At 39.1% G+C, this 23,499-nt stretch overlaps 2 protein-coding genes across 4 annotated transcripts in view; both read right to left on the bottom strand.

Moving 5' to 3' along the window:
* TOMM20 (translocase of outer mitochondrial membrane 20) lies at positions 1–17,615 on the bottom strand. 2 transcript variants are annotated; one of them, XM_019651827.1, is made up of 5 exons: positions 17,376–17,615; positions 12,719–12,765; positions 10,812–10,896; positions 4,217–4,359; positions 1–2,762 (listed from the first exon to the last, which is right to left on the bottom strand). In XM_019651827.1, the coding sequence occupies exons 1-5, from the start codon at positions 17,494–17,496 to the stop codon at positions 2,718–2,720; spliced, it is 441 nt and encodes a 146-aa protein (XP_019507372.1). In that variant the 5' UTR covers positions 17,497–17,615; the 3' UTR covers positions 1–2,717. The 2 variants fall into 2 exon arrangements, with proteins under 2 accessions (XP_019507372.1, XP_019507373.1); XM_019651828.1 differs by having other exon boundaries at positions 10,812–10,893; positions 17,376–17,612.
* A 3,268-nt stretch (positions 17,616–20,883) lies between these two features.
* RBM34 (RNA binding motif protein 34) overlaps positions 20,884–23,499 on the bottom strand; it is a 22,095-nt gene continuing 19,479 nt past the window's right edge. For both annotated transcript variants that reach the window (XM_019651839.1, XM_019651838.1), the window contains 3 exons: positions 23,008–23,047; positions 22,665–22,783; positions 20,884–21,222 (listed from right to left, as the gene is read on the bottom strand). In XM_019651839.1, the coding sequence (XP_019507384.1) occupies positions 20,944–21,222; positions 22,665–22,783; positions 23,008–23,047 (438 nt within the window). In that variant the 3' untranslated portion in view covers positions 20,884–20,943. The remainder of the gene's footprint in view (positions 21,223–22,664; positions 22,784–23,007; positions 23,048–23,499) is intronic.

The following is a 23,499-nucleotide window of genomic DNA, read 5'->3' on the forward strand; positions in this document are numbered from 1 at the left end:
AACATTTTCTCCGAATCCTTTAATATTCACTTAAGTATTGAGGCACAAGCAATAAAACTGCAACTTTTGTTACAAGAAAGAAAATTTTTTATGATATCTGCATTATATACCAATGATCTCAATATTTCTACTCCAATAACATTTCATTAACACACTGGTCCAAAGGTTGATTTTAACAGGGTCAGAAAGGCAGGCAGGTGGATGGTAAAAATATCAAACTTCCTGAGGGATAAAAGGACTCAAACATTTACTGACTGCATACTTTGCACACTGTACTAGGTTTTACATACATTAAATGTGAATGTAATTCAAATCGAGTTAATAAAATTACCTGTTAAAAAAATAGCACTGCTACCAGGCAAGCCTGTTTTAAATGCTCTTTCACTTTAAGTGCAAATTATGGAACCCAACGATAGATCTTTGCCTAAAGAAGCACACTGGTGTGCATTTATTTCCATTTCCAAAGACTGTACACAAGAGTGCCACGTAAGCAATGGGACACTCAAACTGTCATCACTCTGCTTACATCTTGGGCTGCGCTCCATTTGGCCAGTGTCACAGTGACTGTCTGGTTCAACCACCTAACAGGTAACACTTTAGATAAGAAAACATGTTCAGCAATTATGTGTCAGGGAAAAAAAATTTTATCACCTAACAACCAGCTTTCAAAAATGGTACCTACCTTTAAAGCACCAAAACTGACATTTAAATAAGAAAATGTACTTGGCTTAATCAGCTCTAAAGTGAGGATACTGCTGCCTTTTCAATAAGCATTATATCAAATCTGCTGATTTTTCAGAAAATCAAGTGATACCCAGCGCTGACTGCATTACAGTTCTCCAGGGCACAGTCATCACACCCTCCAAATCTAAGTGAAGGGTGAGGACCCCTTCAAAGAGTCGTCTTTCTGCACCCGCTCTTATCTCACTCTTTTCCCCACCTGTATCCCCCTGACCCTGACCCTGACCTATGTGCATTCTTTGCTTTCCTCGGAAGGCTCCTTCTGATCACTCACTTCGCTGAGCCACTGCAGCAGAGGGCTGTTCCCAATCACTGACCAATCACCACACTGCTTTGGATTTGGGATCCTAGCAGTAAAACTGACTCACCAGCACCTCCCCGCTCCCTCAAAAGCAGGCTGTGTGTAACCACAAAAAACACACTGTTTAAAGGCTCAGGATCACCAACCTGGAAAGTACAGTTATTAACTGTGTGACTCACCTAGTTCTAATTTTATAGATCGGAACACTGGAGGTAAATTCAGCAATGCTACGTGACTTGTCCAGGCTGAGCAGCTCTCCAGAGGCAGAAACTAGAACCAGATTCCAGCCACAAAATGCCAGGTTAAGGTCACGAAGTTTGTTAGTAAAGTGAAATATAAAGCCCAGTACATACGGGAGAAGTCTTTGGGCCCTCTCCATCAATTTTAGACAGAATCAAGGCAACCTGTATGAGAACTGCTGCACAGTTCAACAGATGCCTCTAAGTACCAAAGATCCTTCTTCTCAGGTCTGATATTGAATCTGTGACCACAGATAATGTCGTCACTGTTTTGAGAACAGGAGGTCCCATTACCTACCTCCATGCTTTGCAAGAATTCAGCCACAGGCTATACTTTACTCTCATCATAACAAGATAAATGAATCTGACTGAAGTTGATTAAGGAGGTACACTGAAGATAAAAAGCAAAGAAACATTTTTACAAGCATTTCATCCCATTACCTTAAAGGTTAAGTTTCAGATTAATTTACAAGAGTAGTGACAGAATCATAGGATTTCAGTGAAAATCAAATGGGTATACCTTTAAAAAGAGATCAATTCAGCAATACTAAGTCAGGCAAGCATGCAAAATTCAGGGCAAAAAAAAATTCAAGGCCTGGTTCCCAAATAAATATCCCCTACCCCCACCCCGCCCCAGGAGAAGGTTGGATTTGATGATACTGAACAGAACCAAATGAATCCGAAGCTGAACAGGACACTGAACCAGCAGGCCAACTTAACTCCCTCTTTCCATAAAAGAGGAAAGTGGGCAGGCATTAACTGTTCAGGTGCCGCCCCTAGATTAGGGTTAAACACAGGTCTAGTTCCAGGCACCTTGTGCAACTACATATTACCTAAAATACCAGGAGGTAAATATCCAGAACACATTAGGCCACCAATTTAAACAAAGCATTTCAAGACTGATACACAGCATGGGGGTGAAGTTAATAACAGCACAGCAGCACGTTTCACTATTTAAGAGATTAAATGCAAAGAAAGGATCTCAAAGATTTTAATACTCAGTTCTGATAAACACAATCATGTTTTCATCCATTTTCTGATGTGTAGCAAAATGTACTAGCTTAAAAAACATTCATTCTGCAGCTTTCCCCTACACTTCTTTTGCCTTTCAAAACTGAGCAGTGGGTATTTTTATGTAATATTATATGTACATTTTAATTACAAGTTTTAGGAATAAACAAAATCCATGATATTTCGGTAACTCATAGTGTACTTATAAAATGAAAAGCTCTCTATCAAAATACACTCTTCACTGGGAAAAAAATAAATAAAACAGACAAATGGATCTACACAAAGTAAAAATCAACTTTGGCAGATTTCAGTGTAGGACAGTCCATAGCAAGCATATTTGCCCTTATTCCCCTAGAGCGGTTCATCTTCCAATTTAAGATTTTTAAAATATTTTTAATTGAGATTATTATGTTGACATTTGTTTCTCATTCCACATCATCTTCAGCCAAGCTCTGAGCACTTACAATTCTCTGAAAGAGGAAAAAAAAATTTTTAACTTTTAAAAAGCATAAGCATTTAATCAGGATTCTAAGTTCAACATAAAATGCTCTTTGTAGTCAAAGAATCAAATCTTGCTAAAGTTTACCAATTCTGAGATTTATCTCAACATGAAATGCTGTACATTATCTAAGAAAATGATGACTGACAGTCTCATTTCAAAATTCAAATTAATAAAAGAGGCAGAACATGATATTGTGCTACATTAGCCAATTACATAACTAAAACCAAAATGGATTTAAGATCTCTTCTTACTCCTACGCAAACTAAAAATACGGATTAATGCTAAGAACACTGATCAGTCTGTGCTTCAAACACTTCCCTTTTTGGCCTGGAAATGCTCAAAGTCACTCTATGACGAAGGAATACAGATTCTGAAATTAACATTTTGAAAACATTTCCAGATAACATGAGACAAGTTAACTGAGTGAAAAAGGTCCTCTTTAATAGAGAGGTATTCAGGCTTCATCCTGAATCCATCCATATTTCAAGACATCACTGTCAGGTCAATTTTCTAAAAGCACTATACCATGCCGCTTTTCAAAGTGCAAATAATGTTAGACAGAGGAATCTGATATAGACTGGGAACCACGGGAGTAGAAATGAGAAGGACTAAGGCCAAGTCCCTGGGTTTTCCACACTGTCCCCTAAATCTTTGGGACTTTCTTTTCTTTAGTCCCTTTCCAATCTAGTTGGGTAAAGATCAGTTTGAAGAATTAACCAGTCGTTTTACTAATTTTTAATCACACCAAATGTGGAAATTAACACATGTAACAGACATGCTAGTCCAAAAAGTAGATTCATTTAGGCTCGAGAAGGATTAAAAATGAACAGAATGAATTTTAATGAAGTCCTTAAGTTATGCTCACCTTGAATACAAATGGTGTTTTGAACTATTCAGTAGGGATTTGGGGGTATAGTCAAAATAACTCCAAACTCAAAGCCCACCCTGGCAGTAGGAGAGGTACTGGGGCCTTTACCTAGACAAGTGAGGTAGAGGGAGGCCAGGGTCCTTTATGACCTAATTCCCAGGCCATGGTACCTTGGCTCCTCTGTCCTGTCACTCCCCAGAGCTGAATGTGTGGTCTCACAAACAAGTAGGGAGAAAGTTAGCTTTAGAAAGTAGCTGAATGGCCTGAATTTTGGGCTTTGAATATTACGACCTGAGATTTAACTCTAATAGACACACGAACAGATCCGCCGCTTAACTAGAGCACAATCGCTATATCTTACGCCCAGTCATTTGGCTGTTTTTCTATTAGGAAATAAAACTTCAAGCACTGTTATCTTGAGTACTATTTTCATTATATGGATGAGTTTCAGGATTCCACCATGTTCGCTGGGCTCATTTTTAAATGCTTATGTCCCTAAACATTTAATTCTCAGATTCTACTCACTTTTATTTCATAACATTTCAAATCCTTACCTGGCTAATTGTGGGAAGCTTAGTCAGAAGCATCTGGAACACCGGTGGTGGCAGAGTTTGCTGTAACACCTGCAGTAACTGCTGTGGCTGTCCACACACAGCAATTGCATTTGTCAGATGGTCTACACCCTTCTCATATTCACCTGGAAGATTCACATAAAAATAACGCATAACCTGAAAAGCCTTTACCTTTGACAAGAATTCAACTCTAAAGTCTTCACTGTATCTCTAAGTGACACTGACCAAAAACATCATGCGAGTAAAAACTTGGAAATAACTTGTTGTACACTTATGTAACAGAATATTATGAAGCCATTAACAAGGATGAATCAGATTATATGTATTGATATGAAGTCTCTCCAACACACATACAAAAGTGGGGGGCTTAAGGTGCAGAAATATCCAAGTATATTACTATTTATATACTCCGAGTATTTCTGGAAGATTACATAAGAAATTGCTAACAATGGTGCCTTTCTATGTAAGGAGAGAGAACTGCAAGATTGGGTGGGGAATGAGGTAGAAAGGAGACCCAGTTTCACTTTAACCCCTTGTACTATTTGTTACCACACAAGTTCAAGAAAAAAAATTCAAGGGATGTTAACAGGCAAAATGGTCATACTAATGGAAATGGCAGGAAGAAACAGGTAACAAAACAGTGATTATCTCTGAGTGACAGGATTTATTTCCTTTTTATGTACCTACAAATTTCCTACACTACTTTTGAAAGAAAAAACACATAAGGTTTATAGTTTTTGAAGGTTTGCTTAACTGAATTTTAAGTACCTGTCGCGTGGTCCTTATTCTCAGTTAATTCCATTTGAAATCAAACTCCAAAAATTGTCCCAAATTCTCAGAGCAAATGAACTTTGCACTGTTAAACATGGTTTTAAATTAAGTATTCCTCTATATAGAACTTTTCTATGCAGGAAATCCTTTTAATGTATCATACTGAAAAACCTCTATTGGAAACGGTTTTAGAGCAGTTTAAGGTTTTCAGTAAAATTAAGAGAAAGTACAGAGATTTCCTATAATACCCCTGGCCCACCTGTCCCCACAGTCTCCCCATTATCAACACCTCTCACCAGAGTGGTGCATCTGTTACAATCAATGAACCTACATTGACACGTCATTATTGCTCAGAATCCATTATTTACACGAGGGTCACTCTAGGTGCTGTACATTCTACGGGTTTGGACAAAAGTGTAATGACATGTATCCACCATAACAGTATTAGAGTATTTTCACTGCCTTAATATAAATAACTACTAACATTTACCATGTGCTGGGGGCACTGTTCTTGGTGGTTTTTATGAATAGGTTCACATCATTTTCACAACAATCTTTAGGTAGGTATTATCCTCATTTCGTAACTGAAGAAATGGAGGCTTAGAGAAATTAAGAAATTTGCTTCAAGTTATTAAGCCCAGGGCCTCTTAACTTCAGAACCCCAGCTTATATTACTAAACATCCTCCCTAAACTTTTCTTTATGGGAAGACCCACTATAAAGCAAATTAAGGATACCACAAAAACTGCTGTGCTCTGAGTCTTTATGAAAGTAACTTGTGACTACCAAAATGTCTTCAGACTGTCCCTACTTATTTACATTTCCCACCACAGACTGGTTCAATGTCATATCCTACTTCCTTGTCAGGCTTGAGGGCACCAAGTATGTCTTGGGGAATGCCTCCACCAACAGGCCCCACATGCTTGACTCTGCCAGCTGCTGACTGCTGCTCCTGGTGTTCCTTCCAGGATCTTGAATCCGACATATGATAGTGTGTTTCTTATTCCACTAATTGGCTGCTGTCGAAAGATTAGGAAACCTCTTGGGTAAAGTTTGAAGCTGACGTGTCTGATGGTACCTGCGTATGGGTAAAGGTTTCCAAAGATTTTCTTAACCTCTCTGAATCTCCACTGCCACTTTGGCAGACTACAAATGTCCTGTCCAAACACTGGTCCAGGAGACCCTTGTGTTGGCTGGGTGTGGCAGCCACCATCTTGACCTGCTCAGCTAATTCCTTTCCTGAGGATTGAAATTATGTCATAATGATGCCCATCACAAGAGATCGACACACAGTTGTGCAGTGATCCAGCTGATGGTTGGTGATCAAGTGGCTGGCTGACATATTGTAGTCGGTTCCTGCTTGTGAAGAGATATCATTAAGGCCTCAAATCTCTTCCGAAGCTGATCAGCAGTGGCAATTATCTTCTACAGATCCAGCAACAATGCTGAACAACTCTGTATATCCAGGATACATTTGGGAATTGGCACAACTTCAATCACATAAACTTGTCATCTTGAGCTCCCTTCCCTGATGAAGTGGATGCTACCTTTGCTGACCACATAGCTGGTCATAAATGGTACCTCTTTTGTTAATAATACAGTAGTTTCCCCCTTATCTGCAGTTTCATTTTCTGTGGTTTCAGTTACCTGCGGTCCAAAGTATTAAGTAGAAAATTCCAGAAATTAACAATTCGTAAGTTTTAAATTCTGAGTAGTGTGATGAAATCATGTGCCATCCTGCTCCGTCCTGCCTGGGATGTGAATCACCCCTTTGCCCTGCGTCTCCCACTAACCCACCTGTTAGTCACTTAGCAGCCACCCTGGTTGTCATGGTATCAGTGTTTGTGATCAAGCAGCCCTTATTTTACTTAGTAACACCCAAAGCACAAGAGCAGTGGTGCTGGCAATTGAAATACGCCCGAGAGAAGCCGTGAAGCGTTATGTATGTCCAGGGAAAAAAGTAGTACACACAGGGCTGGACACTAGCCACCGTTTTTCAGGGATCTACTGGCGGTCTCGGAACATATCCCTCTTGGATGAGGGGGAACAGCTGTACCAAGAGTATCGAAAGCATCACATGATCCATCTTTTATGGGGAGATCAAATCCAGTGTTACAAGACTGAAGCAGCACTGCCTTGGTGCTGAGCAGAATGTCTGACTGTTAGGGGCCTGAAATGTTTCCCCGATTGGTCACTATCTTGTCTTCTGCACTTACAGACGTTTTGACTGGTTCACCTATTTACTTTTTTTTTTTTTTTAGCTGAGCCATCCTGCTATTTACTTACTTTTAATCTTTTGTAGTTTATTAGCAACTTGAATACAGGGAATTGGGCCATTTGTAACTCTTTAGGTGAAATTGAGCAAATTCTAATTATAATATGGCAATAAACTATTTCTTGGGCTTGGTGAATACAGGCACTGGGAGGCTGGCCGGCCTGGAGAGGGCACAGAAACTCCTCATTGCCCCCACCCTCCACGCCTTGCCCTATGCATCTCTTCCATCTGGTGCTCCGAGGTGTATCCTTTATAATAAGCCGTACACAGTTTTCTGACTTCTGTATAAGAGTGTGACCAAATAAGGAAATGATTATTGATATATGAAGAGGAACTGACTCAGAAAATTTGAAAGAAAGATAGAGGTATTCAAAGTGCAAAAGGCAGAACTCACTAAAAAGCTGAAATAAATGACTCTGGTCTTCTGTATGGGCTTCCATCAAAGGACTCAACAATGGCTCCACTGACTTAGAAACTAAGATGTTGCTTGGCCACTGAATACTCACATCAGCCAATGAATTTACAGGCCATGAAGGGGTTACATGGTTGCTTGGGGACAGTAATCCTGATTATTAAACAAAAATAGAGCTGCTACTAGAATGGTATGTGTAGAACACAGGGGATCCTGAGACACCTAATACTTCAAAATACACTGCCAACAGTTTATAAACAACCACAGCAACTCAGTGCAGGTGAAACCATTTCCTCTCTGCACTTGCAACTTGATCTCATTCACACATCCTGAGATGAGATCTTGCTCAGTTAATGGAATATATGCATGGATGAAGGAGACCTTGTCAAGCAATGACGTTCACTGTCCAAATCGCTTACCCTTTCACCTGGATGTTGACCTTTCCCCTAATTCTACCTCTGGCTGGGCTGGTCATTTCCACCAGAAGAAAGGCAGTTTGGCAGCTGAGTTGTTAAGTAACTCGCTGGGTGTGTTGGGTTGAAGTGTGGAATGTGAACTTGGAAAAAAAGACCAACTCTTCCCTGTCCCTCCTTGTCCTTCCCCCACCACTGTGGGTAACTGTCCTGCTCAATCTGGATCTAACAGCTCAAATCAGATAGACAGATGGCTATAGTGCTAGTTCTCCAAGATAATCCAAATATATGTAATTAGGAGTACACCCTATTCTAATATCTTAATATTAGTAAATTAATTTAAAATAATTTTGGGGTGTTAGTAGAAAATTTTGATAGTATAAATAGACATGATGAGCATGAAGAATAAAATTTACTTGAGAATTTTAATGAATGAATTAGTTCTCAAATGTGTCAATCTGATCATTTTAATTTCACAACAGGAATTTTTTTACATATTGCGCTATGACTATATTCTCTAAACTACTTAAAAGTAACCTCATTTGTGAGATTACTTATTATCTTTTCTATACCATCTATCAAGTAAACATAAAACTGTCAAAATATAATATGGACAATGATAATGCACAAGAACATTCATTTCTAGAGCCTGTCTTAAATAACATAATCCTCACATTAAATGCCCAAAAGCTTGTCTTGAAATACAGCCACGTGCTGCTTAGTGACAGGGATCATTCTGAGAAATATACGCTGTTAGGCAATTTCATCGTTGTGCGAACATCACAGAGTACACTGACCAAACCTAGATGGGCTCACCTACCGGACACCTCGGCTCTACAGTAAAGCCTATTGCTTCTAGGTGTATAGCGTGTTACTGTACTGGATACTGTAGGCAGCTGTAACACAATGGTATTTGTGCATCAAAACATTTCTAAAGGTACTGTAGTTTTATACAGCTGGCAGCCTAGATTTTGTAGGGGAGGAAAACAAAAGTTTAATAACCTGTATACCTCCTGCATACATGAGAGACCCAGAAAAACTGGAGAACCTCACCAAAGGGCTGAAGACACCCCCTTAAATACCCTCTTCAGCAGAAGATAAAGGATGATGTTGGAGGTGAGGGATGTCACTCATGGGAGTTGTCTTCAGGACTGGTGAGTTTCTAGAGCTAAGGTCATCCCCCTTTGCACGGTATAGGGAGGGAGATGCCCTTACAAATGTAAATCTTTTACAAAGGGCAATTTCTACTAGGTTTTCAGTGTTTCCCATGTCTCCATTTTTTTAATATTAACAAGCTTAAAATAATCCTTATGCAAACCAGACATTATTTTGGGGTGATGAATTCTGTTCCCCTACAGTTTACACCAGCATCGCAACAAACATGTGAGTAATGCATTGCACTAACAAGATGGTATAATGGCTACAAAGTCACGAGGCAATAGAATTTTTCAGCTCTAAGATAATCCTATGGGAACACTGTTAACTATGTGGTGCATCCTTGAACAGAACATGTGATGCATGACTATAATTAGCCTTTTTAAGACCAAGCCATACTGAAACCCGGCCCTAATGCTGAAACCAGACCCTATAGTTTTTTTCCTATTTTCTTTTCTTTTCAGTGTCTCTCAGGAGATAACAGCAGGCCTCCTTCACAATGCCCCAGAGACCACCAGACCAAGGATCAGGATGGCCCCAGGGGGGGCTCACCCAGGCACAGAGAGCCAACAAATAAAGTCCCACCAGCCCAACAGGTGGCCAGAACCAAAACCTGCCTCTAGACAGAACCTTTGTGTGCAGACTGGTTCCTTACAGATGCGAAGAGTGCCGGGCACCTAGATCTCACCCAACCAGACCCCGCCAACTTGGAATTCCTTTATGCTTTCTTTCACCTTTCCCGTTCCTACCTTAGATGGCACTGTTCCAAGACTGTCCAATCAAGGCTCTCACATTAGAATACATAAATATGTAAAGTTTCTCCTTACCTTTATCTTCTAAATTTACTCCAAGTTTTATTTGGGGAGACTGATCTGAGCCTCGTCTCCTTGTTTGGCTGCTTGATGAGTAACACTTTTTCTCATGAAAAACCTGTTGCCTCAGACATTGGTGTCTCTGTGCTCAACGGGCAACAAAACCACCGACTTTGTTCGGTAATAATACTATACCAAAAAAGCCCCTTATCACTATAAATTTACATCAGTGTGAAGAATACTACCCAGGTTTCTAGTCTTTTAATGACTATTAAAGAAAAGAACCCCATCAGCCCAAAATGGCATCAGTTGTGCTAAAAGCCCATGACACCATGCCTAGATTTAGTACCTGATGTAACTGCAATTTCAACCTCTCCTAGAAACAATCTTAATGAACCAGTCTGGAATATTCTGGTACAGAACCAGTAAGGAAATCTGTCATATAGACCCATTTCCATTCTCCAAGCGAAAGAAAAGGCAATCTACATGATAAAAAGCCTTCCCTTTCTCTTCTTCCAGAGAAAAGATGTCCTAAAAAAATCCCTTGCTTTTCTTTCACTAAGCGCTCCCTTGCACTATCTACCCTGCTGCCTATAAAAACCTCCCCTTCTGTATACCTGTTGGAGTGAGTGCCCTTCTGGTTGCTAGATGGGATGCTACCTGATTCATGAATTGCTTCACAAAGCCAGTTAGATCTTCACATTTACTTGGATGAAATTTTTTTTTTTCATGACTATTACCTTGGGCTAGTAGCTCTTCACCAAGCTGTATTTCTTCAAGGAAGAATTTCTGAACAGCTTCAGCATCTTTAAGGTCAGGTAACTGCTTGGAAGTAAAATATTTAATAATTGATAACAAAATTATGCCAGGAGACATACCAATACATAGAAAAAGTCATGCCACTAAAAATAAAACAAAAAATTGAAAAGCGCATTCTAAAATAATTTACTCTTCAACAGCATTCACAAGGATTAGTTTAGTATCTATATACACTGAAATGAATACAAGAAAAAAATATTTATTGATCAAAACTGGTATTTGAACAGTACTTTTAGAAAGCTGTGAGCCAAACCTAAAATAAAAGGGCTACAAATATCTCTACCATAAAATACGCACTTTACCATTTACACTATTTTTTATCACATTATAGATTTTTATGCAACTGTAATCAATTTGTTCTATTCCATTATTATTTTGTATACATTTTAAATGCATATAAAAGATTATTTTAAAATGGCAAAGAATATACCATTGAAAAACATGTAATTGCATAATCATTATGTATTTATTGGTCACTTGAGGTACGTCTAGGTTTTTTTGCTATATAAATATTTATTATAATTATAAGCAGCTTTATTTAAATAAGTTTGCATTTGTTTTTGTTTTCTAGTTTGTTACACATTACCAGGCTGAATGATTATGGTAATATATAATGCCACCAGCTACTTGACTTGTCTTTTTAAAAAAGGTAAACCTACTACTGAAAATTCCTTTTTATCTAAAACCCTTGAGTTCTATTAACGGAGGTTTATGATTCTTGGATTATATTATGTACACTCCTATTATCCAATGGGGGTGAAAAAAGTTTTAATTTCTGAAAGTGAAGGCATCTTTCATCGACTATCCTAGCATACAGCAAGAATTTGATTATACTGGGATCTGAAAATACAGCTATACATCTTTATATATATATATATATATATACACACACACACACACACACACACACACACACACACACACACATATGTATATCTATTTTCCTATATCTTTAAAAAGGTTACTGAAAACATAATGAACATATTACACATTTCAGAAAGATATTTTGGACATAATAGAAATAAGCGGTTGTCTCCTAGTTTCACTTCATTATTATCATGTCCAATCAGTTAGGTGTGTTGATTATTCAACTGTTTCAAAATAACAAAATGCAACATTTATTGATTTAATTTTTCCTTACTTTAATGAGCTTCAAAAAGAACCACCTACTGATCCAGTACTCCAAGTCCTGGAAATCCAGACAACGGAATAAAAAAAGCTATGTGCACAATTATTAACATTTACTTATTTAACTAACTTACACATGTCACAGAACATTTTTTTATCAAGCAGATAAACCTGTGTTTATCTGTATTATCTGTAAACCTGTATTTAAAATAGTCACGAACACAGGATCCATAAAATGAAAACAATGAAAAGATTTATATCTACATTTACATATTACAACTAGCTAAAATTTGTCAAGTGATGGGATTCTGGATCAGAATAATATATTTTTTGAAATGAAATGAATACCATGTGGTTCTTTTAAAGGAAAAAGAATGTTTTATTTTGAAGCAGGTGAGGAGTGACAAATTTCTAACCTTCTGGTGTACATGTCTTCTGAAGACTATTATCGTATTGACCATTAACGACTGCTCAGGCAGTAAGCTGTCTGCTGTTACGACCAACAAAGGGGAAATAATGAAGGACAGGATAATCTATGACTGAACTCAGTTAATTATTCCTAAAAATAACAAACTATATTTTAAAATAGATCAATGTCCGATATCAGCTAGCTTTCTCAAAATACATATTTGAAGTAGAGTTTTAAATAATTATTTCTATAAAATACATAATACAATCTTAACAAAAAACAGATTATTACCTTAGAAAGTCCAGCTCTCTCCTTGGCAAGCTTTTGTTTCTTTCTTCCTGCAAGAAATGAAATATTTTCATTTAATCATTATTAAAATGGGAATCAAAAGAAGTCTACCTGCTGAGGTAATCATTCATTCTATTTCCAAAACATTACTGACTCTTTGGCTCTCTGCTTCTCGGGTCTCCTTGTGAGTTGTCAAGGTCACATGAATAGTCTTGGTCAAGAAGCTTTGGGCAACATGACATTTCTGGGAAGATCCTTTTCCTTCCCCCGGAGTAGCACAATCAGCCATTTTACAAGACAGAGAAGCTCTAGCAGCTGGGTCTCTAGAGCAATCACCAGGAGCAGAGCAAGCCTTCCCTCCTCACCTACACAGGACCTGAAACCTGAGTATGAAGCACTGCTGTTAGGGAGTTTTATTACCGAAATAGAAGACTCTATTTATTGAATGTTGAACACTGCCTGGCATTCTTAAGTGGGGGGAGGGGGGCAGCAGCATTTGCAAGTTTTCTTATAAATAAATAAATGTAGTATTTATGCACTTGGCGAAAAAAGGGGGGCAAATACCACGCAGAAATGCACTACTAAATTCTTAATTCAACCACTGCTGGCTAGTTAAAGGAAAAAAACCTCTGCCTACAGTATGTGAGTTACTCTGTCTTGTTTTTGCTATGAAACAGCAATATTACATAAGTCAAAGGTGTTTAAAATCTTAATCATCACTTAGTTCTTAAAACTAAACAACAGCATACTAACAGTATTTAAATTGCCAATAACTGTAAACCATATGAAAGGATGTTGGCACAGAGAATGCACAGGCTTGTTTCTATGCTAGCTTGTCCATTTACTGCAACTTGGCCAAGTGACAGTAAACTGTGCCTTACTTTCTCCATATGTAACATCGGTTCAAGAATAGTTATTGTAAAAATATATGTTAATGTATGTATTTTTTAACGGTGCCCGGTTTATAACGTGTCATATAAGCATTTGTTATTGATATAGTTCAATATCAACTCCTCAGCTAAGGAGTTGTGCTATATTAAATACCTAAAGTCACTAAAGACTACCAATGACATGGAGACTAGCCATGTGGCACAGCTAAGGTAAGTCTCTAACACTTGTTGCTTGGATAACTTTGGGAAAATAAATCTCTTAACTCTCCAAAGATAAGGCATCCTTAACTTTACCACCGTGAGAAACAAAAGCCATAAAACAAGCAAATGTCCTCTACAAATCCAAGTCCCAATGCATGACTGAAGAGGCCTATTAATTTACCACGGTCATGGAGTATTCTTTTCTTATCTAACATCACAAACTGGCTTTAACCGCACCAGTATCTCTTGCCAACCCTAGCCTCCACAGTAGGTCAAGTGCGACTACAACTCTGAAGCTTAGTACAATTCTAGCAGTTTCAACAGAAAAATATAGGCTAAAGTTGATCTTACATATGAATTTGAAGAGACTGCCTATTTTTCTACCAAACTACCTTTCCTAGGTGTTCATCACTGGGCAACTAACGGTGGGGAAAAAGAACATATAATATATTCCACCCTCAATCTGCTTAGGGGTTTCTTTCATTTGGCCATCTTTAGGCAGAAAATAACGAATGATACCAGACTATATTAGCTAATTACTAAATATCATGGCACAGACTAGTGCTGGAAGGAGAGTACTAAGACGAGAAGAGAAACGGAAGACTTCACGGAGGAACTGGACATGAAGACAAGGAAAACTTGGATGTTAAGGATAAACACTCCCTAAGTCTTTGACGCTACATGCCAAGACACTATCTAAATGTTATTAATTAGCTTATTCAATCCTCACAGTAATATTGAGACATGTACTATTATCATCCCCATTTTACAGATGAGAAAATTTACCACAACTAGTAAGTAGTGTAGCGGCGATTCAAACGGAGGCAACTGAGTTTCAGAGCGCGTGTGCTCCACCATTACTCTGTACTGCCTCTATAGGCTGCAGAAGGGAAGACATTCCCATCAAAAATAAAAGGCACCTCAGAAATGAACATGCCAAGTTTGTAGAATAAACACAGAAATCAATTTGCTAAGCCAGAATTTAGGTAAAACAACAAAAATGATAATGAAACCCAGGAGAGAGAAACTTAGTTTCCATTACCATCCAATTTTATAGTTGTTCTTCTATGGGGTAGAGAAGAGTGTGTGATTGTTGCTGAATGTGATACAGTTACCAACTTTAAAAATTGTTTAATTGCTTTACATTTCTAGCAATAAGATTAAAATTCTGACTTTAGCTTCATTAAGACAACTGTTACATTAACTTATTTTTCAAGTATAGTACCATATAGTAACTCTGTGATAAAAAGACAGATGGTAACAGACTGGAAAACCAAGTTACACATTCCATCAGCAAAATCAGGCCTTGACCCAGTCAGCATTTGCTAGAAATTAGTCCAAGCACCACCATGTAAACCTAACAAGTCAAAACAAATTTGTCTACTTTAAAAAAGAAACATAAAATATAAGCTTACAAAAGCCCCAAATTTAAATCATTCGTATAGTATTCATTTAAATAAGATTACTAAATGTATTTTAAAATGACGAATCATTTTACACAGTACTGTATGTGAAACAAACCTGTAGTTAGCACTAAAATTTGGAAGTCGACATTCACTTATTACTGATTACACTGATAAAAATTATGCTTTAAGGGGCCTCATAATCTGCTTTAATGGAGGACAAAAATATTTAAATTACTTCAAATCCCAGATCTAACTTCAAACCTTATTTTAAACAACTTAAGCCTCTTTTCCTTAAACACAAAAAAACAAAATTAGGTAAATTAACAAGCCTGATTTGAGAACTCTACAGATGTACACATTCTATTGGAAATCAGGCTAGAAAAACTCAAAATTAACTACACTGAAATCAATTTAATTCCACAAATGCAAGACATCTTCAAGTTCTTAAAATCAGCCCATCGTTAAATAGGTTGCAAAACTACTGTGAATTAAAGTTTTAATTGCTTAAGAAAATACCAAATAAATTATATTTATTAAAAATCTTTAGTATTCATCAATTACCACGTGCCAGGGACTGGACTAACTCTAACTTTATTATACCATTTTACAAGAGTGAAACTAAAGCTTGAAGTTGGTTGCCCAAGGTTACTCAGCTAATAATTCAAGCCTGACCACTTAAATCATTAGGCTACTGCTCGTGAGAGAAAAAAAACTATTACCTGAAGATGATGGAAAAGGAATTGTGAAAAACAAATTTCTTGTCTAAAATGATAATTTTTATGACTTCTTCAACCAAACATTAGTTTTCTCAAGGTTTTCAGCAACAGGGTTGTGTTTCCAAAGAAAGGATTAATCCATTCTTTATAGAGCTAAGCATCTGTAGCCCCCCTCCCCAACTATTTTTCAAACTATAGGAAAATAATCTAAATTCCAGTAGTTACACTTACAGCCAGCATTAATTGGGGGGCGGGGGGAGCTCTCCTATGTCAGGCATGGTGGTGAACACTTCACACATCTTACTTAATCTGCACAAAACCGAACAGAGGCAGGTGGCATTACCTGATTTTACAAACTAAGAAAATTAAGATTCAGAAAGCCCAAGACTATACTGCTTATCTGTGACTAATCTGGACCTGAAAACTCAGTGTTGAATCCAAAATAGTATTCTTTCCATGAGACTACCTAACCATAAATTAAATAAATTACCTCTATGTCTCTGCCCTCCTAAAACCTGAGAGCGGGAATTCGATGTCATATGGTACGAGAGAAGCATGGTCTAATATGGTAGTCACGAGCCACATGGTTCAGGTGGCTACTGAACACCTGAAACGACTTATTATAGCTTAATTAAATTGTACGTATGAAATAGGATCATCACTTCTTTATACTTTCTGGGCTTTAATAATTTACATATTAATTTTAACTTAAACTGTTTCGAGTCAACAACCTAGCTAAGTTACAAAACTATTTCTTATTGCAACAAATTTGCTCTTCTAATTGCAAATCAGTACGCCTCCGAAATTCAAAGATCACAGTGGTTTTGGTGACACCATTTCCCTCTTATAAATCTCTCTTAAAAGATGTCGCAGGTATGAAATAAGACTGAACCACGTAAGAAGTGCAGTCCTTTGGACTCCCCTGCAATTTCTATAGCATTCACTCAAATCTTGGAAGCATTTACAGCGAAGCTACCAAGAGGGTTTAAGAATGCAACGATGATACCGCGTTGGATTTGCGGACTAAGTCTCATGCACAAATTCGTAAAATATAAAAAAAACAAACACCACTTTCCAGTTAAAAAATAGGTTTTAAAAGGTCAATTCAAAAAAGATTCCCAAGACCCCAACACACACACACACACACACACACACACACACACACACACACACACTAAATTATAATGCAAACGAGAGTGCATTTACACCGCAAAAATGGTAAAAACAAAATGGGAAAATCGTTCCTCCAAAATGGAGGGATCACGCAGGGCACAGGGCCAGGAGCAGCCCCAGGGGCGCTAGGCAGCGCCCGCACCTCTTTTCGGTTTGCTGCTCGCGGCCGCCAGGCCCTTACCACCACGCGGTGGCACGACACCCCCGGCCCACCCGGCGGGGAGAAGGCTCACTCAGGGTGGCGGCCGCAGTGGTAGGGGCGGAATGCACTCACGTTCTCGCAGCCTGTTCTTGAAGTTGGGGTCACTTCGTCTCTTGCGGTCGAAGTAAATGCAGTACCCGATAAAGAGGGCCCCGCACACACCAGCGGCGATGGCGCTGTTCCTGCCCACCATCTTCTCTCGACCGTGGAGCAGGGCTGGGGGCCGAGAGAGGCGGCCGGCGTCTAACCCTTAGAGCGGACAGCGCCGCTCAGACTGACGCCCGCTGAGAGGGAATGGGACAGGCCGAGCACGCCACTTCCGGCCCGTCGTCCGAGGCCCCCGAGCCGTCTGCGATAGTGCCTGAGTAGAATCCCCCGGGCCGTCTGCAGCAGTGCCTGAGCGTAGGCTCCCGTGTTGCTTATCGCGCCTGCGCAGGGGGCTTAAGCGCAGTCTGAGGACCTTGGAGTGCTGTGAGCGTTAGTGTCTGGATTTTGCAAGTGCCACGCACTTCCTTCAAAACCGGAGCCCGACGCTTTGACGGGCGACCGTGGCTGCTGTGCACACACTCACGAGACTGTAGTCTGACAGCCTGGCTGTATCAGAGATGGAAGGTCGCTGACGACAAATGCTTCACTTTATTTTTGCATAATAAAAGCAGCCTGTGACTAGTTTGAATTTAACTGAATATGCTTTTCAAGTTCAGTCACAATCCATTGTGCAACAAGCACCTTGATCTAGTGATTAAATGTCAAAAGAATGTCACAACTGTGGTATCATGATGCGTGGAAGAAAATTAAATGGAACAATTGCTGGAAAATTATATCCGGTAAGAGATTAAAGGGAAAAAATAGAAAACGTGAGTTGTCTTTTAGCCGCAGAAAACATTGCATATGTAATTTAAATGAAAAAAGACAAACCCTTGGGCAGAAAGCAGACAGTAAAGAACTATCTGTAAGATGATGAAGAGCATGAGAAGAATAGGGCAAGGTAATAATTTGGCCTGTCCCTGGTCATGGGAGGGATCCTCTTAAACCCTTGGAATGATAGGAAGGTCTGTGTTCTTGGTGGGCCCTGGTGGTTTATGCCCAGGGGTTGGCCAGGAGGGAAAGACCAACCATGTGAGTACAGGGTTGGCTTTGATCCAGGTGATATCAGCCCTACCTCTGAGGAGCGGGGCGCAGACATTGAGTTTAACCTTGTGGCCTACACAGTGAACCCAAAATAAAAAAACTTTGGAAACAGAATCTGCTGCCAGGGTTGGCAATACTCTGTAGTTACATGTCAGTGAGTGTGCCATGTGATAGGACCCTGAGGTGCTCTGACTAGGGAGGGGCAATGGAAGCTCCTAATTTGGGACTCACCCAGTCTCCCTATGCATCTTTCCCTTCAGCTGGTTTTGATTTGTATCCTTGTGCTGTAGTAAAATTAATCATACCTCTAGCACATTCCTGACTTGTGTCCTTACACCGAATTATTGAACTTGAGGGGGTAGTGGGAATCCCCAAATCAGTAGCCAGCTACTCAGAAGAGTGGCCTGCAGACCCCCCAGATTTGTGATTGGTGTCTGACATGAGGGCAGTCTTGTAGGGGGACTGTGCCCTTAACCTGTGAAGTTTGGCCTACCTGGGTAGTTGGTGTCAGATGTTACTGTAAGGGTACTATGGAAACATAGCTGGAGGCCATACCTTAGTCCACAAGTCCAGGAAAGCCCTTCTGCTTAAATGAAAAGGAAGCTGAGACTATGAAGACTGGAAATTAGATCAAAGGTATGTGAGCATTACCTGGCCTGGGGTGGGGGGCAGGGAAGGATGTGGGGGTGCATATGTACCAAAGCAAATGGTCGAGATCAGAGACTTGCACACAACATAATGACGCAAAGAGCTTTTCCATATTTTACGTTTGGACTCTTCCCATCCCAAAAGGTTGCCAGTGAACTGCAACCGGTAGAGGTGTCCTGAGCCTCAGGTACACACCTGAGAAACTGAAAAGACTTGTCCAAGGCCATACAGGTGACAGGCGGTCTGGAACTCAACCTCTTGAAAATATGAGATTATGTGGCCTCTAGATTATGACTCCTGCATTAACAAAGAACATGCCACTCTTCTGTCCCTGTACTGTGCATACTAAATATGACATAAGCATTGAGGTCACTACCATGAGGTTCAACAGACCAGGTAACATCTTTATACAAAGTGCAGTTAGAGCAACATCCACTCTACATTTCTAAGTATCTGTTGTAAAGCACGGGTGAGTGTAAACTCCTGGAATAGAAACAGCCTAGACATGCATTTATGAGTGGAAGCATTTGCGGGTTGTGGAATGACCTTAGTGGTTCATCACCAGTGTTTTTAATAAAGTAGAATAAAAAATATCAGACACCAAACACTTAAAGTAAGGTCCAGTACTGTCATATGAAACTTTTGTGTCAGTTAAATACATCCACGTACGTACTGGTCACAATATAAAATTAAAGCTATTGTATATCATAGTCAAAAAAAGTGTGAAACCACTGATCTAGTCCAAGCCCCCTATTTCACCCATCAAGGTATTTAGATAGAGAAGTTGAGAGGCTTGTCCAAGGTCATGTGTGCACAGCCACAGAGCTGGGTCAAGAATCACATGCCCTTATACCCTAACCAAAAGGAACACTGTTTAAGGACACTAAAATTATATAACTTTATATCTACTATACAGCATACATAAAATATAATGTATACTATAAATAAAATAGTAAAATTATATTCTGTATCTATAGTCTATATAGCCTATAGATGATGCATCTTTACATAAATCTAACTGTATATGCACAAATGCTCAAGAATATCAGTCTTTACTGAATCCTACTTACGAAAAAACAAGGTTTTAAGCACTAGAGGATACTAAGCATCAAATATCCAGTCCCTGGATACTGGAAAATGGATCTCTGTTTCTACAGAGCCACATTGTAAAGGTCCATTAAGTTTGTGCTAAGCTGAAAAGGCAGGATTTTCAAAATAATCAGCAATGACTCGCTGACCCCAACCCCCTTATTCACCTAAGTATATGATGCATGTATCACAGATCTGCCTGCCTCAGTTCAGCCCCCCTTGTTTATCCCACCTCCCCTCCTGGATACAGACCGAGGTTAGTAAGATTTGTGAGTGGGGACACCACCTATGTCATAAGGTTAAGTCTTAGGGAGTGCAATGGTATTCTCCAGGGAATGCAATGATATTCTCACCCCTTGTTGCACGTTATACATTGTGACTTAATTACCAAATTGTATCAATGTTCCCTTTAAATATGATTTTTTGAAAGATTGTTTCATTCTCTAGGTAACATTAATTGAAGAATCACAAGTTTTCATGGAAGACTATTTTTCAAATTAAAAATAGAAATAAAAGGAGAATTCTGCTTTATAGCCAATTTGCCAAGGTTTCAATAATCACTGGTTAAGAATAAGAAATTAGAGCAACATTTCACTGGTTAAGAATAAGAAATTAGAGCAACATTACACATAATGTTTCATATTCTTATTGGTTAGTTGTTAGGTTGATGAAATGTTCACATATACCATCCATAAAAAATCCTGAAACTCAATACAGGGTTCACCACATTTTTATTACCAGTACTCAGTGGAAAAAAGAAAGCTTCAGAATGCTACTTCTGTTTTTTCTGTTTCTTAGTTCGTCCACTTTTCTTCTGTCCTTTCTTTTTCTTCTTGACGAGAAGAGCTTTTTCTCCAATAAATAAACTTTGAGAATGTCCTACATTTTTGGAAGCGAAATTAAGTCCCTTCTTAGGTTTACTGGCATTCTTCAAGCTGGGGTTTGAATTTTGTTTTAATTTTTCTTTATTAACAGAACGCATGACTCTGAGTTTTCTTCCCATCAATTCAGAATTATTTAATTTCAGAGCAAGATGAACAGCATCTGTATTCTGCAATAAAAATCAATATATTATTTCAACCAAAATCTTGTCTGCAAAGAAACTAGTAAAATTGCCACTTTAATGGATTAGAACAGTTTTCAACTTGCATACAGAAACCCCTCCCATCTCCACATCCAAGGAGCCCAATCCCAGTGTTACAGCAGCTGTGCTTGCAGTCTCCTTGTAATCATGCTCCTCACACACGTTCTGCAGGAAGCACTCAAGCTGCCTTGTCAAATACCCAGGTAGTTGACACTTCGTCTTACAATGGTAAGTTACAACCCCATAGGCTTCATTTTTCTCACTTTAAAATGGAGCATCGACTAGCTGGATCAGTCATATGCGATATTTTAAAGCAATGAACATCCTTTTCACAAGGCTCTTCCCGCTGTATCAGATGACTTGAGGGCAAGGAACTCGCTACTACGGTCCCTGAGATGTTGGAATACATGCTTTGCAGGGTTCTGTTAGATCCAAAATTCTATTATTCTTTTATTCTAATATAGAACCAGTATATGATAAAAACCCTGAATATACATGAGATTTTTTAAAGGACTTTACAAGCTTGTCAAATAATAGAAGACAGAGAGCAGAGAAATAGTACGTACAATACAGTAACGATGGACACACAAGCTTGTGACAACCTTTCTTAAAGCTATGCGGTAATACATGTCAAGACTCTTAAAAATGGTCACATATTTTGTCCTAGTTAGTAGTAGCACATTGGAATCTGTCCTAAAGAAGTAAATGCAAAAAGGCAGGCGAACATCTGGAGAAAAAACATAACCACTCCAATTTCATTATTACAGGGAAAAAATAGAGAACACTGCCAACGTGCAACATTTGGGAAACACTAGGGAAAAGGCAGTATAAATTGTTACATTGCTCAATGGAACATGCTTACACAATAGAAAACAACATAAAGCAGGTTGCAAAATTATATGTTCACAATACAGATTCAACTATAAAAAATAAGGCATAAGAAAAAATTGAAAGGAAATGTATTAGTGTTGTGAAGAGAAGAAAAACTGAAGAGCCAGCAGACAGTAATATAATCTAATAGTATATTCTACTGATGTTAGGCATGAAAAGCTGGTTAGTATTTAGTGAACGAAACAGAAACAATTCTGTACAAAGATGAAGATTTTCTTCTACCTGAGTGAATGGTCAGTTCTTTACTCCATTTTATACAAGGTGGAGATTCAGAGAGTTAATGCCTTTAATGTTGACTAAGACGTCATTTAATAAAACTGACATGGAGAAACGGCACTGGAACATCTGCTTAGGTGCAGCTGTAGAAACAGCCCTCTATTATGGCAGGTTATGAGTTTAGTATTCTTAAGATGGAACTTGAGGATGACAGGGATAGTTATGTCTAAAATGTGAAGCAGCAGTGACAAGCCCGCCTGGTGCATTTCAAAGGACAGTGACAATGCATTAGTCTCCCATACCTCAAAGAGCACATAGCCAAACCCTCTGCCAAGGCCTGTAACTGGGTCTCTCACAATCCTTACTGCCACGACAGTCCCACAGTCCAAAAAGTGGTCCTCAACTGCAGAGTCTTCAATTTCTAAAAAAAAATTCAACCAAAGTGAAAGCAAAGCCTGGGAATCGCCTTAGCATGCTGGAGACGTTTAATAATATAGCAAGTTTAGCAGCCCTGTGAAAATTAGTCAAGTTACATTCCACGCTTCTTAGAGTTACTCTGAAAGCAAAACATTAAGTTACTACTCAGTGGTGAGTTCCATTATTTTAACGATAAAACAAGTACTTCATGTGTTTAAGTCAACTTACTGTACGGCAGATTCCCCACAAACACTGATCGCTTGTCCCTCTGAAACACAAAGAGAGTTAATAAACATCACTCAGTGGGGCAGAAGATGGAGTCAGCCTTTCCCTCACCCCACCTATCTGATGGGTCCCCACCTCCTGACAACCACACACCAGTCCCTTGTTTGAATCTGTTTCTTCCAGGGTTTTCCCTGCTATAATGTGAGTGACAGCCATGGGCTTTTGTTCACGCAGCACTCACTCACACCTGGCAGTGCTCAAGAAAGGCACACACTGTTGGGAGTAAAGGGCCAGGCAGCAAGTTTTTCAGTTTTGTGAGCCACTCGCCTCTGCCAAGACAGCACAATAATACCTAAAAAGTGTGGTTGTGTGTTAATAAAACTTTATTTAAAAAAGTATAGGGCCGGCAGAGTGGCGCAATGGTTAAGAACTGGCTTGGGACGCCAGAGGGCCTGGTTCAGATCCCACATATGAGGGCCAGTGACACTGCCCTCT

Source organism: Hipposideros armiger, unplaced genomic scaffold (assembly GCF_001890085.2).
Source record: "Hipposideros armiger isolate ML-2016 unplaced genomic scaffold, ASM189008v1 scaffold_167, whole genome shotgun sequence".
NCBI classification, from domain to species: Eukaryota; Metazoa; Chordata; class Mammalia; order Chiroptera; family Hipposideridae; genus Hipposideros; species Hipposideros armiger.

What these genes read in the sequence shown, in the direction of transcription:
- TOMM20 (XM_019651827.1), bottom strand. Translation starts at nt 17,496, where the DNA reads ATGGTGGGCAGGAACAGCGCCATCGCCGCTGGTGTGTGCGGGGCCCTC. An exon ending in CAAGAACAGGCTGCGAGAAC is followed by an intron (nt 12,766 to 17,375) that starts GTGAGTGCATTC and finishes CATTTCTTGCAG; the next exon opens with GAAGAAAGAAACAAAAGCTT. An exon ending in AGCTTCCCACAATTAGCCAG is followed by an intron (nt 2,763 to 4,216) that starts GTAAGGATTTGA and finishes TTCCTCTTTCAG; the next exon opens with AGAATTGTAAGTGCTCAGAG.